The following is a 19,633-nucleotide window of genomic DNA, read 5'->3' on the forward strand; positions in this document are numbered from 1 at the left end:
TTCTCAGGGACAGAGACCCAGGTGACGAGGGGGATCAACAACAGTGTGTGAGCAACGCTGGGGTGACAGTGACACATAACACTAAATCTGGAGGATGTTGGATTGGGGAGGGGGGGGGCACATACTGGAAATGAATCTGCCAACAGAATCTCTTTTTCTAAAAAATACAAGATTGAAAGCAAGAGATGACTGAATCAGGCTATCATTAAAATCTCTCCCTTTTAAAACGGTGTAGGTAGGGGGTGGGTTTAACGCAGGCGGGTGGTGATGGGGGGGTGTAGGTAGGGGGTGGGTGCTAGTGCCAGAGATGTTTCAGGCGGTGTGAGGCCACAGAAGTGAATGTGACAAGCTCCTAGTGTAATTACGCTCACCTTGTTCACAGCTCAGACTAGGAAGAGGAGCAAAGACATTAAAAGAAAAGAAAAACACACTGATGAGACACTTCACCTCTTCTCCTCCCCTCCTTTCCTCCCCCAGTCAGCCTCATCTCATCGCTGTCTTACTGACTCAGGCCCTCGCCACTGAGAGAGAACTCATAATGTTTGCCTTTTCCAATTACTAAGGTGTGATGGTGGGCTTTCTGTATCAGTTACTTTAATATGGAGTTAACCTTCTGTACAGAAGACGGAAAAAAACTGAACATATATTATCTTTTGTTTGGTCCAAAAAAAAGGCAATTGAATAAATTATCTCACCATTTCCTCTTTCAACTTTTTAATCTCTCTGCTGTAATGAAATATGAATGATGCAACTTCACGTTGGCTGGGATACGTCTGTTCCCATCGAAACTATAGAAGCTCTCTGAGATGGCTTGAAGTATTTGGGTTAGGAATACTGTAAACGGTGTTGTATTTTTCCTACTTTACTACTGTTAAAGCAGCACTGCTCTCTAGTGGTGGTCGTGGAACCCAGCTGCATTTCCATTCAGATGTGTTGCAGTTGATTAGGAACCCGCTGTCCCGTCCGTCATGATTATCCCAATAGATAATGACAATCTAATTCATTACCCTCCATGACTGGACTGTCTGATAGAGTCCAGAACTGGTTGCAAATTATCAGTGGAATTAAATGTAGTCACAACTCCCAATGAGACTGTAGCCTTTTTATTCAAAGCTAATCACAGTTGATTATTCCAAATGTATTTAATATGGTCCATCTGTATTACTCTGTGAGAGCCAAAGACTTGACCATGGTGTCAGTCACTACTGGCTCTTGTTATAGACTGAACATGGAGGTCTGGGCCTTTATGGCACTGGAGTCACTGTTCATTCCCCACTTCCTCTCTGGCTGTTTCCCCCTCAGTCACTACGTTGGCACTTTGTGATGGCACCTCCGCACTGTTCGTCCAATCAGGATGAAGAGCAGTGCTGCCAGCAGGAAGAAGAAGACGGAGACGGGAGCAAACAGGAAGGAGAGGCCGTATTGGACGCTGAGGTGGTAGACTGTTGGACACTGGGAGGAGTGTTGTTGCTGGGCAGCGTAGTCCTCCAGAGTGTCCAGTACCTGGGTCCAGACTACGTACATCATTATTACACCCAGGAGACATAGACCTGGAGAGAGGAGAGGGAGAGAGGAGAGGGAGAGAGGAGAGGGAGAGGGGGAGGAAGAGGGAGAGGGGGAGGAAGAGGGAAACATTCAATACAAGTTAATAGAACATAAATGTGTCTCCTGGTTAGTGGCAGCCCGTCATTCAGGGCAGGTGGGGTTGCCTGTTTGACGTGTTATTTTTGCATTAATACGTGTCACATATCAGTTTGCAAACAATTTAAAAATATATATATAATAATGTTAATTAAGCTGCATACAAACTTGGTCCATTTTTTTGCTTTCTTGAGTAAGGCAGCTCCAAAATGCAGGTGTTTCAGCCTAACTCAGTGCTTTCTGTGGTGGTGGGGCAACCAGCGGAAAATATGGAGTGTATGGGTTGGTAATGTTCTCTAGTTGTGTTGTGATTGGCTCAGTGTTCTGTCACTCGTGGGGACACTACGTCACCGGCAAATCTAAGGGCAGAGCTAAAAAATTTAAGCCCCTTGGGTGCTGCCGTAGAGTTAAATTAGAAGTGCCCATCCAAGAAGGATCAAGGTCATTGGCCACAGATAAAATGACGTCAAATCACGTTATATCTACAGCAGCTTTGATTGGACTGATCATGTCAACATCATACTTTCAAGATCTTGGCTATCAAGCTAGCAGTCATCATCATGAATCATGTCAGAAATCTACTGGCACATGTTTTTAAATCGTTGTCATATGAAGAGAAATAATGAAGAGAAATGATAGATAAAATGTACCGGTGCTCATCGGCCATTGGACATTACACAACAAGTTGGAAATTGCAAATTCAACAATGAGTGGTTTGGAAGGAATCAGTGGCTAAGTGCAAGCATTGCAAAGCAACCACTAGCCTGCTATTCAGTGGAGTGGCTGTATGGTCCCAAGTCTGGGTTTAAGGGTCTCTTTTCCAAGCTGAAAAGGATATGTATGTTTTAGAGAAATGTTATCATTGAGTTTTAAAAGAGCTTTCATTGTCTGAATGTATGCCCCTTAGATTTATCCTATCATTTTCGACTTGGTGTACAGGGAGAATACTGTAAAAATGACCCATGTTTTGAATTCTGTTGTGCATTTGACTACGTCCGTCCTAGCTCGCGCATTCATGTCTTCGTCGAAATTACGGATTGCCTCATATCCCGTTATGCCATAGTTTGTACATCTCAATTGTCAGTAGAAACCGCTTTTGTTAAAACAAGTCAGCCATATCAGCTATGGTTTTTTGAAAGAAAGTAAATGCGTCTGAATGAACTGTTTCGCTGCCAGACAAGGCTCAGCTGATAGCCAGGTGTAGCAGTGGTAAAGTCTTGGGACTGCTGTTGGGACTCTGCTGTTTGGACAACTTTATGTAGGCACCCTGTGTGGGCAATGTTTGTCACTGTTATAGTGTAATTCATGTAAAAATAGATGGTAAAATCGCCACTGCTCCAAATTGAACTTTGAGCTTCATGTAAAGTTGAATGGACCCAACCATAGCTAGTAACTCATGATGATCGTGTTCCCCTGCTCTGATCAGACAATGCATGCATCAACCAATGGTTGCGCGCTACATCATCGACTATGCCTTCTGCCACCAGATTTCTATAACATATGATGTGGTTAGCTGATATGTAAAAGTACCTATCCAGGCATTGTAAGATTTGGCATGCGTCAGCAATGTCTGAGCAGAGGAACACAACCGATAACTCACCTCCAGTGAGCAAGAGTGCCCCGCCTACTTTGTAGAGCCTGTGGCTGGCCAATGGAGAGGCACAGATGATGACAAACCCACCAATCATAAGAGTGACCACGCCCACTAGAAGGAAGATGCTCCAGAAGGCCCTGTAGACTGCAGTGTCAAGTGCCTGGTAATCCGTGCTTTGCTCAGAAGCATAAAATGGGAAGAGGTAGGTAGGCACACAGACCTTTTGGTGTGGTTGATTGGCTTTGAAAAAAAAATGTATGTTGTATTTTTTTGTTTGTTCATTATATTACAGTTCAGGTCATCCTTGTCATTCATCAATGAATATATTGTCTGCTACAGTGTTTCTATTTCATAAATAGGTGAAAAGAACTCTCCTACTTACTGATCCAGAAGTGCCACATCATGTTCTCCTGTCTCCTCCCACTGAAAGAGCACCTCCAGAAGAAGCCCTGGTGGAAGAATGTCACAGTGTCCTGATCCTCCATCTCCCCCTCCCCAGGTCTGAGGGCCCCAGCCTCCCAGGTCTCTGATGCCTCCCCAGGGCCACAGGACTCCAAGGCCAGCAGCCAGTAGTCTGTCCCAAAGGAGAGCATCAGGGACAGGGCCCCCAAGCCCCCGAAGAACCCAGCTAGGAAGAGGAGCACACTCAGCCTCTCAGCAGGAGACATGACACTAGTGAGGCCTATCTGTCTTCAGTCGGTCAGTCAATTGTGAAGATTTGTCAGTCTATCATTTATCAGTCTAGCGGTGTGTTGGGTGGTTCGGTCTGTCCGTATGTCCGTCTGCCTTTATGCGTCACTGTTTCTCTGTTTGGATGTTTGTCTGTCCTCCAGTATGTCGATTTGTCTATCGGCTTCGTCCCCACCAATAGCAGGACAGGGAAGGAGCCAGATACTATCCTACGTATTGTAGAAGACCTATCCGCCTTGATTTCCATTAGTAAATCCTCAAATACTTTGTCATAGGGGTGTGTCCAGGGAAGAGCAAATATAACCGTCCGATGACCATCCAATAAGAAGTATCGTGTTTGACATGGAGGCTTCTAAGCAGGAGCTGGTTATTTATGCCTCATCTATTCCCAGCAACTCCCACTCACCAATCAGATGTTGTGGAGAGACCTGTGAGTGTGTGTGTGTGTGTGTGTGTGTGTGTGTGTGTGTGTGTGTGTGTGTGTGTGTGTGTGTGTGTGTGTGTGTGTGTGTGTGTGTGTGTGTGTGTGTGTGTGTGTGTGAGAGAGGTATAAAAAGAATCACTGTCGTCATGCGTGGGACACTTCCAGGGATACTGTTGCAATGTTTTTACACACATAAAAATAGAAGTTTGTGTGTTGTAGTGTACCGTCTGGTATTCAGACCTCTGATGGAATCCTCTATCTGAGTGTTTGCAGCCACTGCTTTTGTCCCCAAAATTCAACAAAATGAACAGATGTCTAATAAAGCGTTTATTTTTCAAAACAGGAAAAACAGCCTTCGGGAAGTATTCACACTCCCTTGATTTATTACACATTTTGTTGTGTTACAGCCTGAATTCAAAATTGATTATATAGATATTTTTTTCTCACAAACAAAGTAACATATTTTTAGAAATGATTTTAAATGTATTGAAAATGTATTACAGAAATATCTAATTTCCATAAGTATTCACACTCCTGAGTCAATACATGATAGAATCACCTTTGGCAGGGATTACAGCTTTCTTTCAGGTTAAGAATCTAAGAGCTTTGCAAACCTGGATTGTACAATATTTTGTCTTTTGAAAGTATTCAAGCTCTGTCAAGTTGGTTGTTGATTATTGCTACAGATTCATTAGCAAGTCATGTCATAGATTTTCAAGACGATTTAAGTCAAAACTGTATATAGGCCTCTCAGGAACATTCAATGTCATCTTGGTAAGCAACTCCAGTGTATATTTGGCTTTGTGTTTATATATTATTAAGGTTATTGTCCTGATGAAAGGTGAATTTGTCTCCCAGTGTCTGTTGGAAAGCAGCACACACAGGCTTCCTTCTTTTCACTCTGTCATTTAGTTTAGTATTGTGGAGTAACTACAATGTTGTTGATCCATCCTCAGTTGTATCCTATCACAGCCATTAAACTCTGTAACTGTTTTAAAGTCACCATTGGCCTCTGAGCGGTTTCCTTCGTCTCTGGCAACTGAGGTAGGAAAGACTCCTGGATCTTTGTAATGACAGCCATTAAACTCTGTAACTGTTTTAAAGTCACCATTGGCTTCTGAGCGGTTTCCTTCCTCTCCGGCAATTGAGTTAAGAAGGACTCCTGGATCTTTGTAATGACAGCCATTAAACTCTGTAACTGTTTTAAAGTCACCATTGGCTTCTGAGCGGTTTCCTTCCTCTCCGGCAACTGAGTTAAGAAGGACTCCTGGATCTTTGTAATGACAGCCATTAAACTCTGTAACTGTTTTAAAGTCACCATTGGCTTCTGAGCGGTTTCCTTCCTCTCCGGCAACTGAGTTAAGAAGGACTCCTGTATCTTTGTAATGACTGGTTGTATTGCTATACCATTCAAAGTGTAATTAATAACTTCCCCAGGGACTTGTAAGTAAGCATTTCACGGTAAGTTCTACACCTGTTGTATTCAGTACAAGTGACAAATAAAATTGGATTTGATATTCAATGACTGCTTTTAAAATGTTTTATCTACCAAAAGGTGCCCTTCTTTGCGAGACGTCTGTGTTTGAAATTCACTGCTCAACTGAGTGACCTTACAGATCATTGTATATGTGGGGTACAGAGATGAGGTAGTCATTCATGTTAAACACTATTAGTGAGTACATGCAACCTAATTCCACTTTGACAATATTGGTTATTACAGTGACACAAAATCTCAATATAATCCATTTTAAATTCAGGCAACAAAAACAACTAAATGTGGAAAAAGTCAAGGGGTGTGAATACTTTCTGAAGGCTCTGTATATCTTAAATATCCAATATTTGTTCATATTAACATACCCATTAGACAAAAAAAAACAAATATTAATACAAAGATATTTAGAGATGTTTTAATGTGGTTTTATAAATGAGAGGATGTTAGACTGTCATAGAGGTTCATAGTTTCTGACTCACTACGGTGCCTGATCTGTTCAGAGAGCATGTTCCTCCTGCACTATAACATGATATGTCTACACTGCAACACCCTGCCTGGCCTGCTCTTCCTTCTCCTGGCCCACATTGCCCCAGTCTTCCTCATCCGGTTCTTTGGTTCTCACGGGGTGGGTGGACTGTGAGAGCCCCTGGAAGCCTGCCTTAGGAGGGGGTTCTGTGTCGCTGCCCTTGTGGTGTCCTGATGCTCTGGGACCTAGCCTGGGACGTGGAAGCAGAGGAGGAGTATCCACAACCTCTTAACCAGGCTCCTGGTCCCTGAGACCAGGGTCATCCTTCTCAGTGAGGCAGGGTCTGGAGCTTTACTGGCTCTGGTGAACTGACGACCCTACCCCAGACGCCGACCTCCAGGCCCACCCTGCTCATCGATATAGTCCACCCCAGGGGCGGGGACTGTTCTCTGGAGAGTAGAGAGGACTTGGCCACATTCTGACAGAGAGAGAAATATTTATTTATCAATAAACATCCTCATTCCTTCTATAAATTGTTGATCATAAAGGAAAAAGTGCACTTTGTTTTAGCAAATCTGTATTTTGGAAGCAAATGGCATGTTATAGAAGAGTCCAGACGGGTCACTCTCACTACCTGAAAATGTTAGATTAGGATCTGTTTTATCTATTTCATAATTATTATTATTATGTTTATTGATCAGATGTTATGGATTTGACCATATTTTCCATAACTACCAACTGTCAACGCCCTGACCTTATAAAAATCTCTCTGTCTCTATTTTGGTTTGGTCAGGGTGTGATTTGGGTGGGCATTCTATGTTCCTTTTTTCTATGTTTTGTATTTCTTTGTTTTGGCTGAGTATGGTTCTCAATCAGGGACAGCTGACGATCGCCGTCTCTGATTGGAAACCATACTTAGGTAGCTTTTCCCCACCTATGCTTTGTGGGTAGTTATTTTCTGTTTAGTGTTTTCTGCACCTTACAGGACTGTTTCGGTTTAGTTCATTCTCTTTGTTATTTTGTTATTAGTGTTCAGTTTAAATAAAAAGCATGAATACGTACCACGCTGCGCTTTGGTCCGATTATTCCTCCTCTTCAGACGACGACACCCTTAACAGAACTACCCACCACCAACAGACCAAGCAGCGTGGTATGGAGAAGCAGAGGGTTCAGGACTCCTGGACATGGGAGGAGATATTGGACGGAAAGGGACCCTGGAGACAGACGGGAATATTGCCGCCCGAAAAAGGAGCTGGAGGCAGTTAAAGCTGAGAGGCAGCGATATGAGGCAAGGCAGCGCAGCAGAGAATCATAAGATACTAGAACTAGAACTCAGACAGGCATAAGATACAACAACTGGAACTGAGACATAAGAGACATAAGATACTAGAACTCAGAGAGATAAGATACTATACCTCAGAAAGACATAAGATACTAGTACTAGAAGTCAGAGAGAAATAAGAAACTAGAACTAGACATCAGAGAGACATAAGATACTAGAAATAGAAGTCAGAGAGACATAAGATACTAGAACTGGAATATAGAGAGACATACTGGACCTCAGAGAGACATAAGATACTAGACCTCAGAAAGACATAAGATACTAGAACTAGAACATTTAACATTTACATTTAAGTCATTTAGCAGACGCTCTTATCCAGAGCGACTTACAAATTGGTGCATTCACCTTATGACATCCAGTGGGACAGTCACTTACAATAGTGCATCTAAAACTTAGGGGGGGTGGGGTGAGAGGGATTACTTAACCTATCCTAGGTATTCCTTAAAGAGGTGGGGTTTCAGGTGTCTCCGGAAGGTGGTGATTGACTCCGCTGTCCTGGCGTCGTGAGGGAGTTTGTTCCACCATTGGGGGGCCAGGGCAGCGAACAGTTTTGACTGGGCTGAGCGGGAGCTGTACTTCCTCAGTGGTAGGGAGGCGAGCAGGCCAGAGGTGGATGAACGCAGTGCCCTTGTTTGGGTGTAGGGCCTGATCAGAGCCTGGAGGTACTGAGGTGCCGTTCCCCTCACAGCTCCGTAGGCAAGCACCATGGTCTTGTAGCGGATGCGAGCTTCAACTGGAAGCCAGTGGAGAGAACGGAGGAGCGGGGTGACGTGAGAGAACTTGGGAAGGTTGAACACCAGATGGGCTGCGGCGTTCTGGATGAGTTGAAGGGGTTTAATGGCACAGGCAGGGAGCCCAGCCAACAGCGAGTTGCAGTAATCCAGACGGGAGATGACAAGTGCCTGGATTAGGACCTGCGCCGCTTCCTGTGTGAGGCAGGGTCGTACTCTGCGGATGTTGTAGAGCATGAACCTACAGGAACGGGCCACCGCCTTGATGTTAGTTGAGAACGACAGGGTGTTGTCCAGGATCATGCCAAGGTTCTTGGCGCTCTGGGAGGAGGACACAATGGAGTTGTCAACCGTGATGGCGAGATCATGGAACGGGCAGTCCTTCCCCGGGAGGAAGAGCAGCTCCGTCTTGCCGAGGTTCAGCTTGAGGTGGTGATCCGTCATCCACACTGATATGTCTGCCAGACATGCAGAGATGCGATTCGCCACCTGGTCATCAGAAGGGGGAAAGGAGAAGATTAATTGTGTGTCGTCTGCATAGCAATGATAAGAGAGACCATGTGAGGTTATGACAGAGCCAAGTGACTTGGTGTATAGCGAGAATAGGAGAGGGCCAAGAACAGAGCCCTGGGGGACACCAGTGGTGAGAGCGCGTGGTGAGGAGACAGATTCTCGCCACGCCACCTGGTAGGAGCGACCTGTCAGGTAGGACGCAATCCAAGCGTGGGCCGCGCCGGAGATGCCCAACTCGGAGAGGGTGGAGAGGAGGATCAGAGTCAGAGAATCATAAGATACTAGAACTAGAACTCAGACAGACATAAGATAATGGGTCCTCAGAAAGACACAAGATACAAGAACTGGAATGTATAGAGACTTAAGATACTTAGACCTCAGAGATACATAATATTCTAGACCTCAGAGAGGCATAAGACACTGGAAAAAGAACTCAGAGAGACATAAGAAACTAAAACTAGACCTCAGAGAGACATAAAATACTAGAACTGGAATTTAGAGAGACATACTAGACCTAAGATAGATATAAGGTACAGGAAATACATTTCAGAGAGACATAAGGTACAAGGACTAGAACTCAGACAGACATAAGACACTAGAACTAGAACTCAGAGACACATAAGATACTTGACCTCAGCGGTCCCAGTCTGAATGGGCATGGAAGGGTAGAAGACAACAACGCCTTGGATTAACTATCTAAACAAAATGATTGATGGTTATCCAGCTAGCTAGCACTCTACCTTCCCTGATGTGAACCTTGACATTAATGGTGTTTATGTTGCGATTGGTCATTAGAATGTGCACTAATTCCATCAAGGGCCAGTAGCCGATATCCTGTGTGAAAGGTCAGAAGTCACACAACTGAAATCCTCTTCATATCATATTTGCATCAACTTGTTTTTGTGCACCGCAGTGTTCTGAATGGACTAGCATTATATATGCACGGTCTGCCATGATCAAATTCCATACCTGGACGAAGACAGTTAATATGATGGTGGCGATGGATGCAGTAACAAATCAATTATTTTGCTGGATGCTGTCTGGTAAGTTAAACACTATGGCAAAACAGATGGCCCATCGCAGGCCATGTTGAAGGGAACGGTACGGAAAGGGTTAACGATTTGAGTCAAGACTCGCACACCTGGAATACAGCGAGAACACAGAAGAAGGAGTGGAGCTGTGTGTAGAGTATATGAGCACACACACACACACATTAACAAGTGACATCAACAAGGTCTCATTGCGTTCACCTGGATTGACCTGGTCAGTCTATGTCATGGAAAGAGACAGGTGTTCATAATGTTTTGTACACTCAGTGTATATGTGTGTGTTAACACACTCCCACCATGATGCTGAAGATTTTTTTTTTCACCTTTATTTAACCAGGTAGGCTAGTTGAGAACAGGTTCTCATTTGCAACTGCAACCTGGCCAAGATAAAGAATAGCAGTGTGAACAGACAACACAGAGTTACACATGGAGTAAACAATTAACAGGTCAATAACACAGTAGAGAAAAAAAGGGGAGTCTATATACTATGTGTGCAAAAGGCATGAGGAGGTAGGCGAATAATTACAATATTGCAGATTAACACTGGAGTGATAAATGATCATATGATCATGTACAGGTAGAGATATTGGTGTGCAAAAGAGCAGAAAAGTAAATAAATAAAAACTGTGGGGATGAGGTAGGTGAAAATGGGTGGGCTATTTACCAATAGATTATGTACAGCTGCAGCGATCGGTTAGCTGCTCAGATAGCTGATGTTTGAAGTTGGTGAGGGAGATAAAAGTCTCCAACTTCAGCGATTTTTGCAATTCGTTCCAGTCACAGGCAGCAGAGTACTGGAACGAAAGGCGGCCGAATGAGGTGTTGGCTTTAGGGATGATCAATGAGATACACCTGCTGGGGCGCTTGCTACGGATGGGTGTTGCCATCGTGACCAGTGAGCTGAGATAAGGCGGAGCTTTACCTGGATATGGAGAACAGCTCAGCCACCAGGTAGTGTACATGAAGACAAAGAGCGGTTTGATCTTGAGGACGTTAGCCGTAAAGCGCATAGTGAACGCAGCCACAAAGCAAAACAGGAAGCCGACGGCCAGTCCGCCGATGCCCACCACGAAGACCCTCGTTGAAGCAGGTCAACTAATCATCAAGCCCTCAATGAGTTGAATGAGGTGTGCTGCTCCAGGGCTACAATAAAAATGTGTACTGTTGGGGGTACTTGAGGACCAGTGTTGGGAAACACTGCTCTAGATAGGACATTTCTTTTAAGAGAATAGAGACCACACAAATGTGAAAGCTGCGACTGCAAATTGTGGCCACATGATGGTAGTACAGCTTAATCTAACTGTGAACTGAAGAAGAAGAACGCATACTGGATAAATAAGGCCCGAGGGGGTGTGATATATGTCCAATATACCACAGCTAAGGGCTGTTCTTATGCACGGACACAAAGTGGAGTATACTGGTATATTGGCAATATATCACAAACCCGCGAGGTTCCTTATTGCTATTATAAACTGGTTAACAATGTAATTAGAGAAGTGAAAATAAATGTTTTGTCATACCGTGATATACCAAGGCTTTCAGCCAATCAGCATTCAGGGCTAAAACCACCCAGTTTGTAATGGTAATAACCTGTGATATGCTCAGAAAATGACATATGATAACATTTGAAATTGCTGTAATAATGACTGTCTATGCAGGGCAGGAACATAATGCTGGACCATGCCTTACTGGAGCCAAGATGTCGCAAAGATAGACTTTAAAAAAGGATTTAGCCTTCCTACAGGATTTAGCCAGGATTCATCACAGGCCTGACTGAGCTACTGTACAGCATCCCTCAACCACAAGAGTGAAGCCATTTTTATTTGAAACAGATCACTTTTATAATAATAATGATAATTATAATAATAATATATGCCATTTAACGGTGTATTTGTATCAGTTCAATCAAAGCACAGACTCATATCTTGATTATATTCTGTAGCCTGATTTTTCCAATGTCATTGACTTCTGTTTTGAATCTAAATATAGTTCTTCATCATGCCTTTTATTGGTCATTCCAAAATCGAATTCGATTTTTCCCAGGACACTGTACAAAGATGTAGCCTATCATGATTTACTGAAAATAGATTTTGTCTTCAATAAAGTTGTGTCCTTCTGAATGTGCCTCAGACTCAAGTAAGGGGAGGTTCCTTTGATGAAGTGGCAACGTCACATGATACAATGTAGCGGTGAGGCGAGATCACACTGCGGAGTGCAGACAGGCTGGAAACAAATGTAACAAGCGAGCGTCAACACCAACGGCTGTCTCTTTCCCACCAAATTAATTGTCATCAAACGTCGTAGAAAGGTTTGTGTCTTCATCTTGAAATGCAGTTATCTGGTTAGCTGGAGAGGCAGGAAAAGTCGCCATGAGAAGGTTAGCATAATAGCTAATTAGCTCATTAATGGTTTACACCTCCTTGCGAAAAAAAGCTTCAACTTCAAAGTTGTATTCTTCTCTGTATAGTCAGTTATCACCCGTATGCTTTTTATTTATTGTGGTCTAAGCTAGTTATTGCCTGTGATACGTTTAGGTATGAACACCACCTGCAACTTAGGCTAGTCGTCTTATTTTCACGCAATGTTCTCATATGGGAAGAGAGGAGCGAGCAGGTTCTTTTAATGTCGATGGACATTGTATTCGTTCCTAGGCATCTTATGTATTCGTTCCTAGGCATCCTATGTATTCGTCCCTAGGCATCCTATGTATTCGTCCCTAGGCATCCTATGTATTCGTCCCTAGGCATCCTATGTATTCGTCCCTAGGCATCCTATGTATTCGTCCCTAGGCATCCTATGTATTCGTCCCTAGGCATCCTATGTATTCCTATGTCCCTAGGCATCCTATGTATTCGTCCATCCTATGGGCATCCTATGTATTCCCTAGGCATCCCCCTAGGCATCCTATGTATTCGTCCCTAGGCATCCTATGTATTCGTCCCTAGGCATCCTATGTATTCGTCCCTAGGCATCCTATGTATTCGTCCCTAGGCATCCTATGTCCCTTCCTATGTATTCGTCCCCTAGGCATCCTATGTGTTATGTATTCGTCCCTAGGCATCCTATGTATTCGTCCCTAGGCATCCTATGTATTCGTCCCTAGGCATCCTATCCCTAGGCATCCTATGTATTTGTCCCTAGGCATCCTATGTATTTGGCATCCTATGTATTCTAGGCATCCTATGTATTTGTCCCATCCTAGGCATCCTATGTATCCTATGTGTTCGTCCCTAGGCATCCTATGTGTTCGTCCCTAGGCATCCTATGTGTTCGTCCCTAGGCATCCTATGTATTTGTCCCTAGGCATCCTATGTATTTGTCCCTAGGCATCCTATGTATTCGTCCCTAGGCATCCTATGTATTCGTCCCTAGGCATCCTATGTGTGCATCTGCTGTCAGGCTGTGAAATTATATCCGTAGCCCACTGAGTGCCTGTCTCTTTGTTCATCCACTTAAACACTCTTGGTCCATGATCAACCATATTCTAGTATTTTATTAAATACTCTATTACCATGAAATTCTCTCAGCTAACATTCATTGTCAACATGACGGGTTCTTGGCATTGCCAGGGCAGCATTGTACGTTCAAATCTATGATGACTGTGTTTTGTGTTGGCTGATCTTGAATGGTGGAGTCAAGGGGGTTCTAGTTACTGAAAGTGGAAGTGGTGGGTTATATAAGCCTGTTGGCAGAGTGGTGGTGCGGTTGACAGCCCTTTCCTACGAGCCTCGGTTAGTTCCACATTTCTAAAATGAAAACAAATGGTGCCATGTGTCAGCTATACAGACCAGATGGGTGCATTATTGAACACTCTCTTCTACCACCGCTTTAACTGGAACTCTGTTTTCTTCTAACTCTGTTTTCTGGTAAGATTACTATTGAATTTATTTTATGTGTGTGTGTGTGTGTGTGTGTGTGTGTGTGTGTGTGTGTGTGTGTGTGTGTGTGTGTGAGTTATCAGTATCAACACAGTTATTGTATTCTAAATCATCCCGCTGTGACACAGGCGGAAGTGGACAGTGAGTGTCCTGAAGAGTTCGTTATGAACCGGTGAAACCTCATCAATGTGATTTATCACCATTCATCCTCAGCAGTGTTTTCTCTGACCTGGATCTGAGAGTGTAAATTGTGTATATACATACATGTCTCTCTTGTAAAAGAGACCTCGGTCTCAATGGGACTCCGCAACAGGCCTACCTACACAGGCTCTTATCACACAGCTTGTTGAAATCCCTGAGAATACCAGGAGGCTGGTGGCACCTTAATTGGGGAAGATGGGCTCATAGTAATGGCTGGAACATGATCAATGGAAGGGTATCAAATTCATCACGTGAATGGTTGCCATGTGTTTGATACCACTCCATGTACTCCATTCCAGCCATTATTATGAGCCGTCCTCCTATCAGTAGCCTCCTGTGCTGAGAACCCAGTGTGTCTGTCCCATCACAGCACTCAACTGTTTGTCTACATTCAAATTGGCACCATATACCCTAGTATATTTTGCACAACTCTTGACCAGAGCCCATAGTACACTATATAGGGAATAGGGTGCATTTCGGTTCACTAGGGAATAGGGTGTCGTTTTGGACACAGCCTTTGTACTGCTGGATCAGCTCTGTCTCACATGGACCAAAGTGGAGATAATGTGTTAGTGGCGATATGATAAGAACAACTGATGAACAAGAACATGACCAAGTGAAAAATGACATCAGTTTGAGAGACCTACTTCAGTGCATGGCCAGAGGTGATGGCCCTTAGCTGCCTTTGCTGTGTGCTAGTTTGCGTACATAATCACATTAGCATGATTTACTAATAATTCGTTCAACATTTGTAGCGCTATTTATTCCATACTGATTCTCAAAGAGCTTTAAAGAAAGAAAAAAAAGACACCAGTCATGAGATGGACAATCATTAGAGGGTTGGGAAAGTCCATGGCTTGAGTGGTTATCTGAATTGATGACTACTACAAATCCCTATCTGATTTGTAGTGAAGACTAGAGTGGCGTGAGGTCGTAAAGGCAGACTCAGTCAGTGGTTTCCTGGTAGGAGCCATCAGAGCCAAGGTCAAGGGGAGGGGACATGCTTATTGATTGAGAGGAAGCTTACGAGTTACGACCAGGCATCTGGAAAGACCAGGAACCGTTTGTGAGACTTCTCCCAGTTGGCTTGACTAGGCTATTACTCACAAGATTCTACAGTGATTTGTAAACAACTACAGTACTACATTGTACTAAGTTGGGCACTGTAGTTTTGCAATTCTATATAGTAGCTAGCTACCTCTTGCGCGCATACAGACTCTGAGATCACTGTGTATGTACTGTATGTAACTATGTATGGGGGAGTGCTGTGACTCAGCGATGGGATTTTTCTCCCACTGGGCTCAGAGGGCAACCAGGAGCCTGTTGATTCATCCTACACTCTCTCTCTCTCAACGAACAACACTCACTCTATAAACAAAACGCTCAGAGAAGACAATCTTAAGATCCATATCAGTATTGAACACAGTGAATCTGACACACACACACACACACACACACACACACACACACACACACACACACACACACACACACACACAGCCAGTTGAATGCTCTGCCTACTCTGTTGCTCTTACAAGCCAATAATAGCTTCCCACATAAACACACACTCAACCCTGCAACACACTACACTCAACTCCTCTGCACTCTCATGTCGTCATACACTCTTCTCCAACACACACACACACATTGACACACTTCATATGGTTGCTATCTTACTTATTACTTTGCTATAATAATCATGTATATTTTTTCTCCAGAGCCTTTGTCATAAAAGTCTGCTAGTTAAACTCTCCTTTTTCATTAATTTACTTATGAGCGACATTGTAAATTATTCTACTTGGTGGATAGCTGGTGCCTCAGACAGCAATAGCTACTCTGCCTCGCTGCATTGCTTTGCCTGTCTTTGCTGTTTTACACTGAAATCCATTAGACCTGAGCCAAAGTTGTTGTTTTGGGGATCTGCTCTGAAACGTCTGTAGTCAAGTAGTGGCGGGTGCTATCCCAAGTCCACTGTCTCTGGCTGTGTCTCAAATGACACCCTGTACCCTAAGATGTGCACTACTTTTGACCAGTGCCCATAATGCACTGGTCAAAAGTAGTACACTTTATGGGAATAGGGTGCCTTTTGGGACATAAACCTCTGTTTCCCTCTTATGCAACAGACTGAATTATTGATGATGGCAGGCTAAATGGAGACCATAAATCCACATGTGGAGAAAAGTGTAACCTGCCGTTGGTCAGTCGGCTTGGCCCTATACTAAACGATACTAAGGATGGGACCCATGGAGAGCGGGAGAGCGTGACTGCAAACATGACACAGTGCAGGGAAATGTTCTCCAGCCACCACAGTTGATTATTTATTGGTCTGGGAATCAACATGTGACAGGCCTACAGCATACAGCTCTTTCACAGTTTCTTCCTGGAAGTTTCCCAAGTCACTGAGGAGGTTCTGGAGCAGGGTTTAGGATAGGAACAGTGACACCTCTCCCCTTCCCAGTCTGGACAACGCCTGTCTGGGTCCTGTCAGCCCAGTTTGTCACGAAGCATCCATAGTCCCATCTCTCGCTGTCCCTCTCTGTCCTTCCTGTCTCTCTCCCTGTCCCTCTCTGTCCCTTCCTGTCTCTCTCCCTGTCCCTCTCTGTCCCTTCCTGTCTCTCTCCCTGTGTATTTTTGCTGGAGAGCAGTGTCAGCGAGAGAAGACATTATCTTATCAGCCTGCTTCTCTTAGCTACTGCAGGAATAAGGAGGGAGAGAAATGGAGAGGGACAGACGGGGAGAGGGAGGGCAAAGGAGGCAGGCAGAGAGACGAGAGGAAGGGATGAAGAAAGTGGGAGGGAGAGAGATGGGGGAGAGTGTAAGCAGTGATGACGACTCTGCTGCGTGTGGGTTTGTTTATATGCTGCTCTGCTGTAAGGAGACTTGCGTCCACAGCCGGGCCCTTCACTCGCCACGCAGACTGTCATCTTACCCTATAGACGAGGAACCAAGCTCAGCTGTTAGGAGCAGAGATGTACTAGTCTGTCTGTACAGCTGTAGCATGCAGCCGGATATGGATTAGCCCTTCTACATGCCTGCACTGTGCTGTGTCACTCGCCACCATGCTGCTTTTACATTTACTAGCTGCTATGCTAATGCTACTATCTACAGGCTTGCCTGTAGCATTCACTGGATAAAAGTAGGGATTTTTGGGGAGATTTTAAATATTGTCTATGTATTGTATCTGATTTATGTGCTGACTGGACTGTAGCCATTTTGCGAAGACCACTATTTAGCATCCCTTCTTATGCTCTGTCTGTAGAATTGGGCACTACTCTAACCCCCTATGGTGGTTTTGGCTGGGGTGATGCGCTCAGATGGGCGGTTGACAGGGAATAAATAATACCCAGAGGCCTCTGCATGCTGTTCTAAACGGCCTTCGTCGGCTGTAATGAGTGAGTCCTCTTCAGACTGCCTATGAAAGAGGAATCTAATGGCAGAAACATGCATTTATCATAGTGTGGGTTTATCTATTGATTTAAATAGGAAAGCAGCTCCTTGCTGCTCTGTGGCAATGTTTATCTCGTCTTTGTTGCCGTGTTCAGTGTTTGTCTGTTAACTCCCACTGGTGAGATTCTAGGCCTAGCTTCTCAGCTATGCCAACATTGGGTTGAATCGGATGGGTTAGCGCTGAACAGTAACAAAAGCCTACACTCACTGGGTCCCCACGACCAGGCTTGAAGAACACTTCGTATCTTCCAATGTGCACAGGTTTGCTTCACGCTGTGAACCGTGTGGTAGCCAGGGGAACCAAAACAGTGGAGGAGTTGAGCCTCGCACTTCAATGCTCTAAGTTTTTGCAGAAATGTACCCACTATGCTGTACACTTTCTGCATATACAGTTGCAAGAAAAAGTATGTGAACCCTGTGGAATTACCTGGATTTCTGCATAAATTGGTCAAAAAATGTGATCTGATCTTCCTCTTTCACAACAATAGACAGTGTGCTTAAATTAATAACAAACCAATTATTGTATTTTTCTAGTCTATATTGAGGCATAATTTAAACATTCACTGTGTAGGTTGGGGAACGTATGTGAACCCCTAGGCTAATGACTTCTCCAAAAGATCATTGGAGTCAGGGATCCAATCAATGAGACGAGATTGGAGATGTTGGTTAGAGCTGCCCTGCAATATAAAATTAAAAAACTCACAAAATGTGAGTTTGCTACTTACATGAAGCATTTCCTGACTTGAACCAATTGTTGACTTGCATAAAGCTGGAAAGGGTTACAAAAGTATCTCTAAAAGCCTTTGATGTTCATCAGTCAGTCCACAGTAAGACAAATTGTCTATAAATGGAGAAAGTTCAACACTGTTGCTACTGTCCCTATGAGTGGCCGTACTGCAAAGATGACTACAAGAGCACAGCACAGACTGCTCAATGAGGTTAAGAAGAATGCTAGAGTCAGCTAAAAACTTACAGAAATCTCTGGAACATGCTAACATCTCTGACGAGTCTACAATAGGTAAAACACTAAACAAGAATGATGTTCATGGGAGGACACCACGGCAGAAGCCGCTGCTGTCCAAAAATACATTGCTGCATGTCTGAAGTTCGCAAAAATGCACCTGGATGTTCCACAGCTATTCTGTGGATAGATTCAACTGAAGTTGAGTTGTTTGGAAGGAACACCCAACACCATGTGTGTAGAAAAAAGGCACAGTACACCAACATCAAAACCTCATCCCAACTGCAAAGTATGGTGGCGGTAGCATTATGGTTTGGGCTGCTTTTCTGCCTCAGGGCCTGGACAGCTTGCTATCATCGACAGAAAAATGAATTCCCATTTTGCTGTAGAATGTAAGGCTATCTGCCAATTGAAGCTCAACAGAAGTTGGGAGATGCAGCAGGACAACAAAGTAAATCAACAACGGAATGGCTTGAACAGAAGAAAATACATCTTCTGGGGGTGGCCCAGTCAGAGTCCTGACCTTCTGGGGGTGGCCCAGTCAGAGTCCTGACCTTCTGGGGGTGGCCCAGGCCTGACCTTCTGGGGGTGGCCCAGTCAGAGTCCTGACCTTCTGGGGGTGGCCCAGTCAGTCCTGAGGGGGTCCTGAGTCCTGATCTTCTGGGGGTGGCCCAGTCAGAGTCCTGACCTTCTGGGGTGGGTCAGAGTCCTGACCTTCTGGGGTGGCCCAGTCAGAGTCCTGACCTTCTGGGGTGGCCCAGTCAGAGTCCTGATCTTCTGGGGGTGGCCCAGTCAGAGTCCTGACCTTCTGGGGGTGGCCCAGTCAGAGTCCTGACCTTCTGGGGGTGGCCCAGTCAGAGTCCTGACCTTCTGGGGGTGGCCCAGTCAGAGTCCTGACCTTCTGGGGGTGGCCCAGTCAGAGTCCTGACCTTCTGGGGGTGGCCCAGTCAGTCCTGACCTCAACCCAATTGTGATGCTGTGGCATGATCTTGAGTGGTTCACACCAGACATCCTCAAGAATATTGCTGAACTGAAACAGTTTTGTAAAGAGGAATGGTCCAAAATTCCTCCTGACCATTGTGCAGGTCTGATCCGCAACTACAGAACACGTTTGGTTGAGGTTTATTGCTGCTAAAGGATGATCAACCAGTTGTTAAATCCTAGATACTCCTACATACATTTCTCACACTGTGTTAAATAAAGA

General features: G+C 44.4%; 2 protein-coding genes and 1 long non-coding RNA gene across 19 annotated transcripts in view; 1 reads left to right on the top strand and 2 right to left on the bottom strand.

Moving 5' to 3' along the window:
• Positions 1-1,305: 1,305 nt before the first annotated feature.
• LOC124010399 (transmembrane protein 182-like) lies at positions 1,306-4,204 on the bottom strand. The gene is made up of 3 exons (XM_046322802.1): positions 3,618-4,204; positions 3,242-3,475; positions 1,306-1,550 (listed from the first exon to the last, which is right to left on the bottom strand). The coding sequence occupies exons 1-3, from the start codon at positions 3,901-3,903 to the stop codon at positions 1,306-1,308; spliced, it is 765 nt and encodes a 254-aa protein (XP_046178758.1). The 5' UTR covers positions 3,904-4,204.
• A 2,038-nt stretch (positions 4,205-6,242) lies between these two features.
• LOC124010588 lies at positions 6,243-7,540 on the bottom strand. The gene is made up of 2 exons (XR_006834478.1): positions 7,370-7,540; positions 6,243-6,785 (listed from the first exon to the last, which is right to left on the bottom strand). It is a non-coding gene; the product is annotated as an uncharacterized LOC124010588 (long non-coding RNA).
• A 4,556-nt stretch (positions 7,541-12,096) lies between these two features.
• The window catches only part of LOC124010484 (inositol polyphosphate-4-phosphatase type I A-like), a 45,429-nt gene continuing 37,892 nt past the window's right edge, over positions 12,097-19,633 (top strand). For 9 of the 17 annotated variants that reach the window (XM_046322957.1, XM_046322958.1, XM_046322963.1 and 6 more), the window contains exon 1: positions 12,098-12,250. The gene's annotated coding sequence lies outside the window, so the exon portion shown is untranslated. Of the gene's footprint in view, positions 12,251-12,299; positions 12,320-19,633 lie in introns of those variants that run through there. The other 8 variants (XM_046322960.1, XM_046322961.1, XM_046322949.1 and 5 more) reach the window with 2 other exon arrangements.

Source organism: Oncorhynchus gorbuscha, linkage group LG23 (assembly GCF_021184085.1).
Source record: "Oncorhynchus gorbuscha isolate QuinsamMale2020 ecotype Even-year linkage group LG23, OgorEven_v1.0, whole genome shotgun sequence".
NCBI lineage: Eukaryota > Metazoa > Chordata > Actinopteri > Salmoniformes > Salmonidae > Oncorhynchus > Oncorhynchus gorbuscha.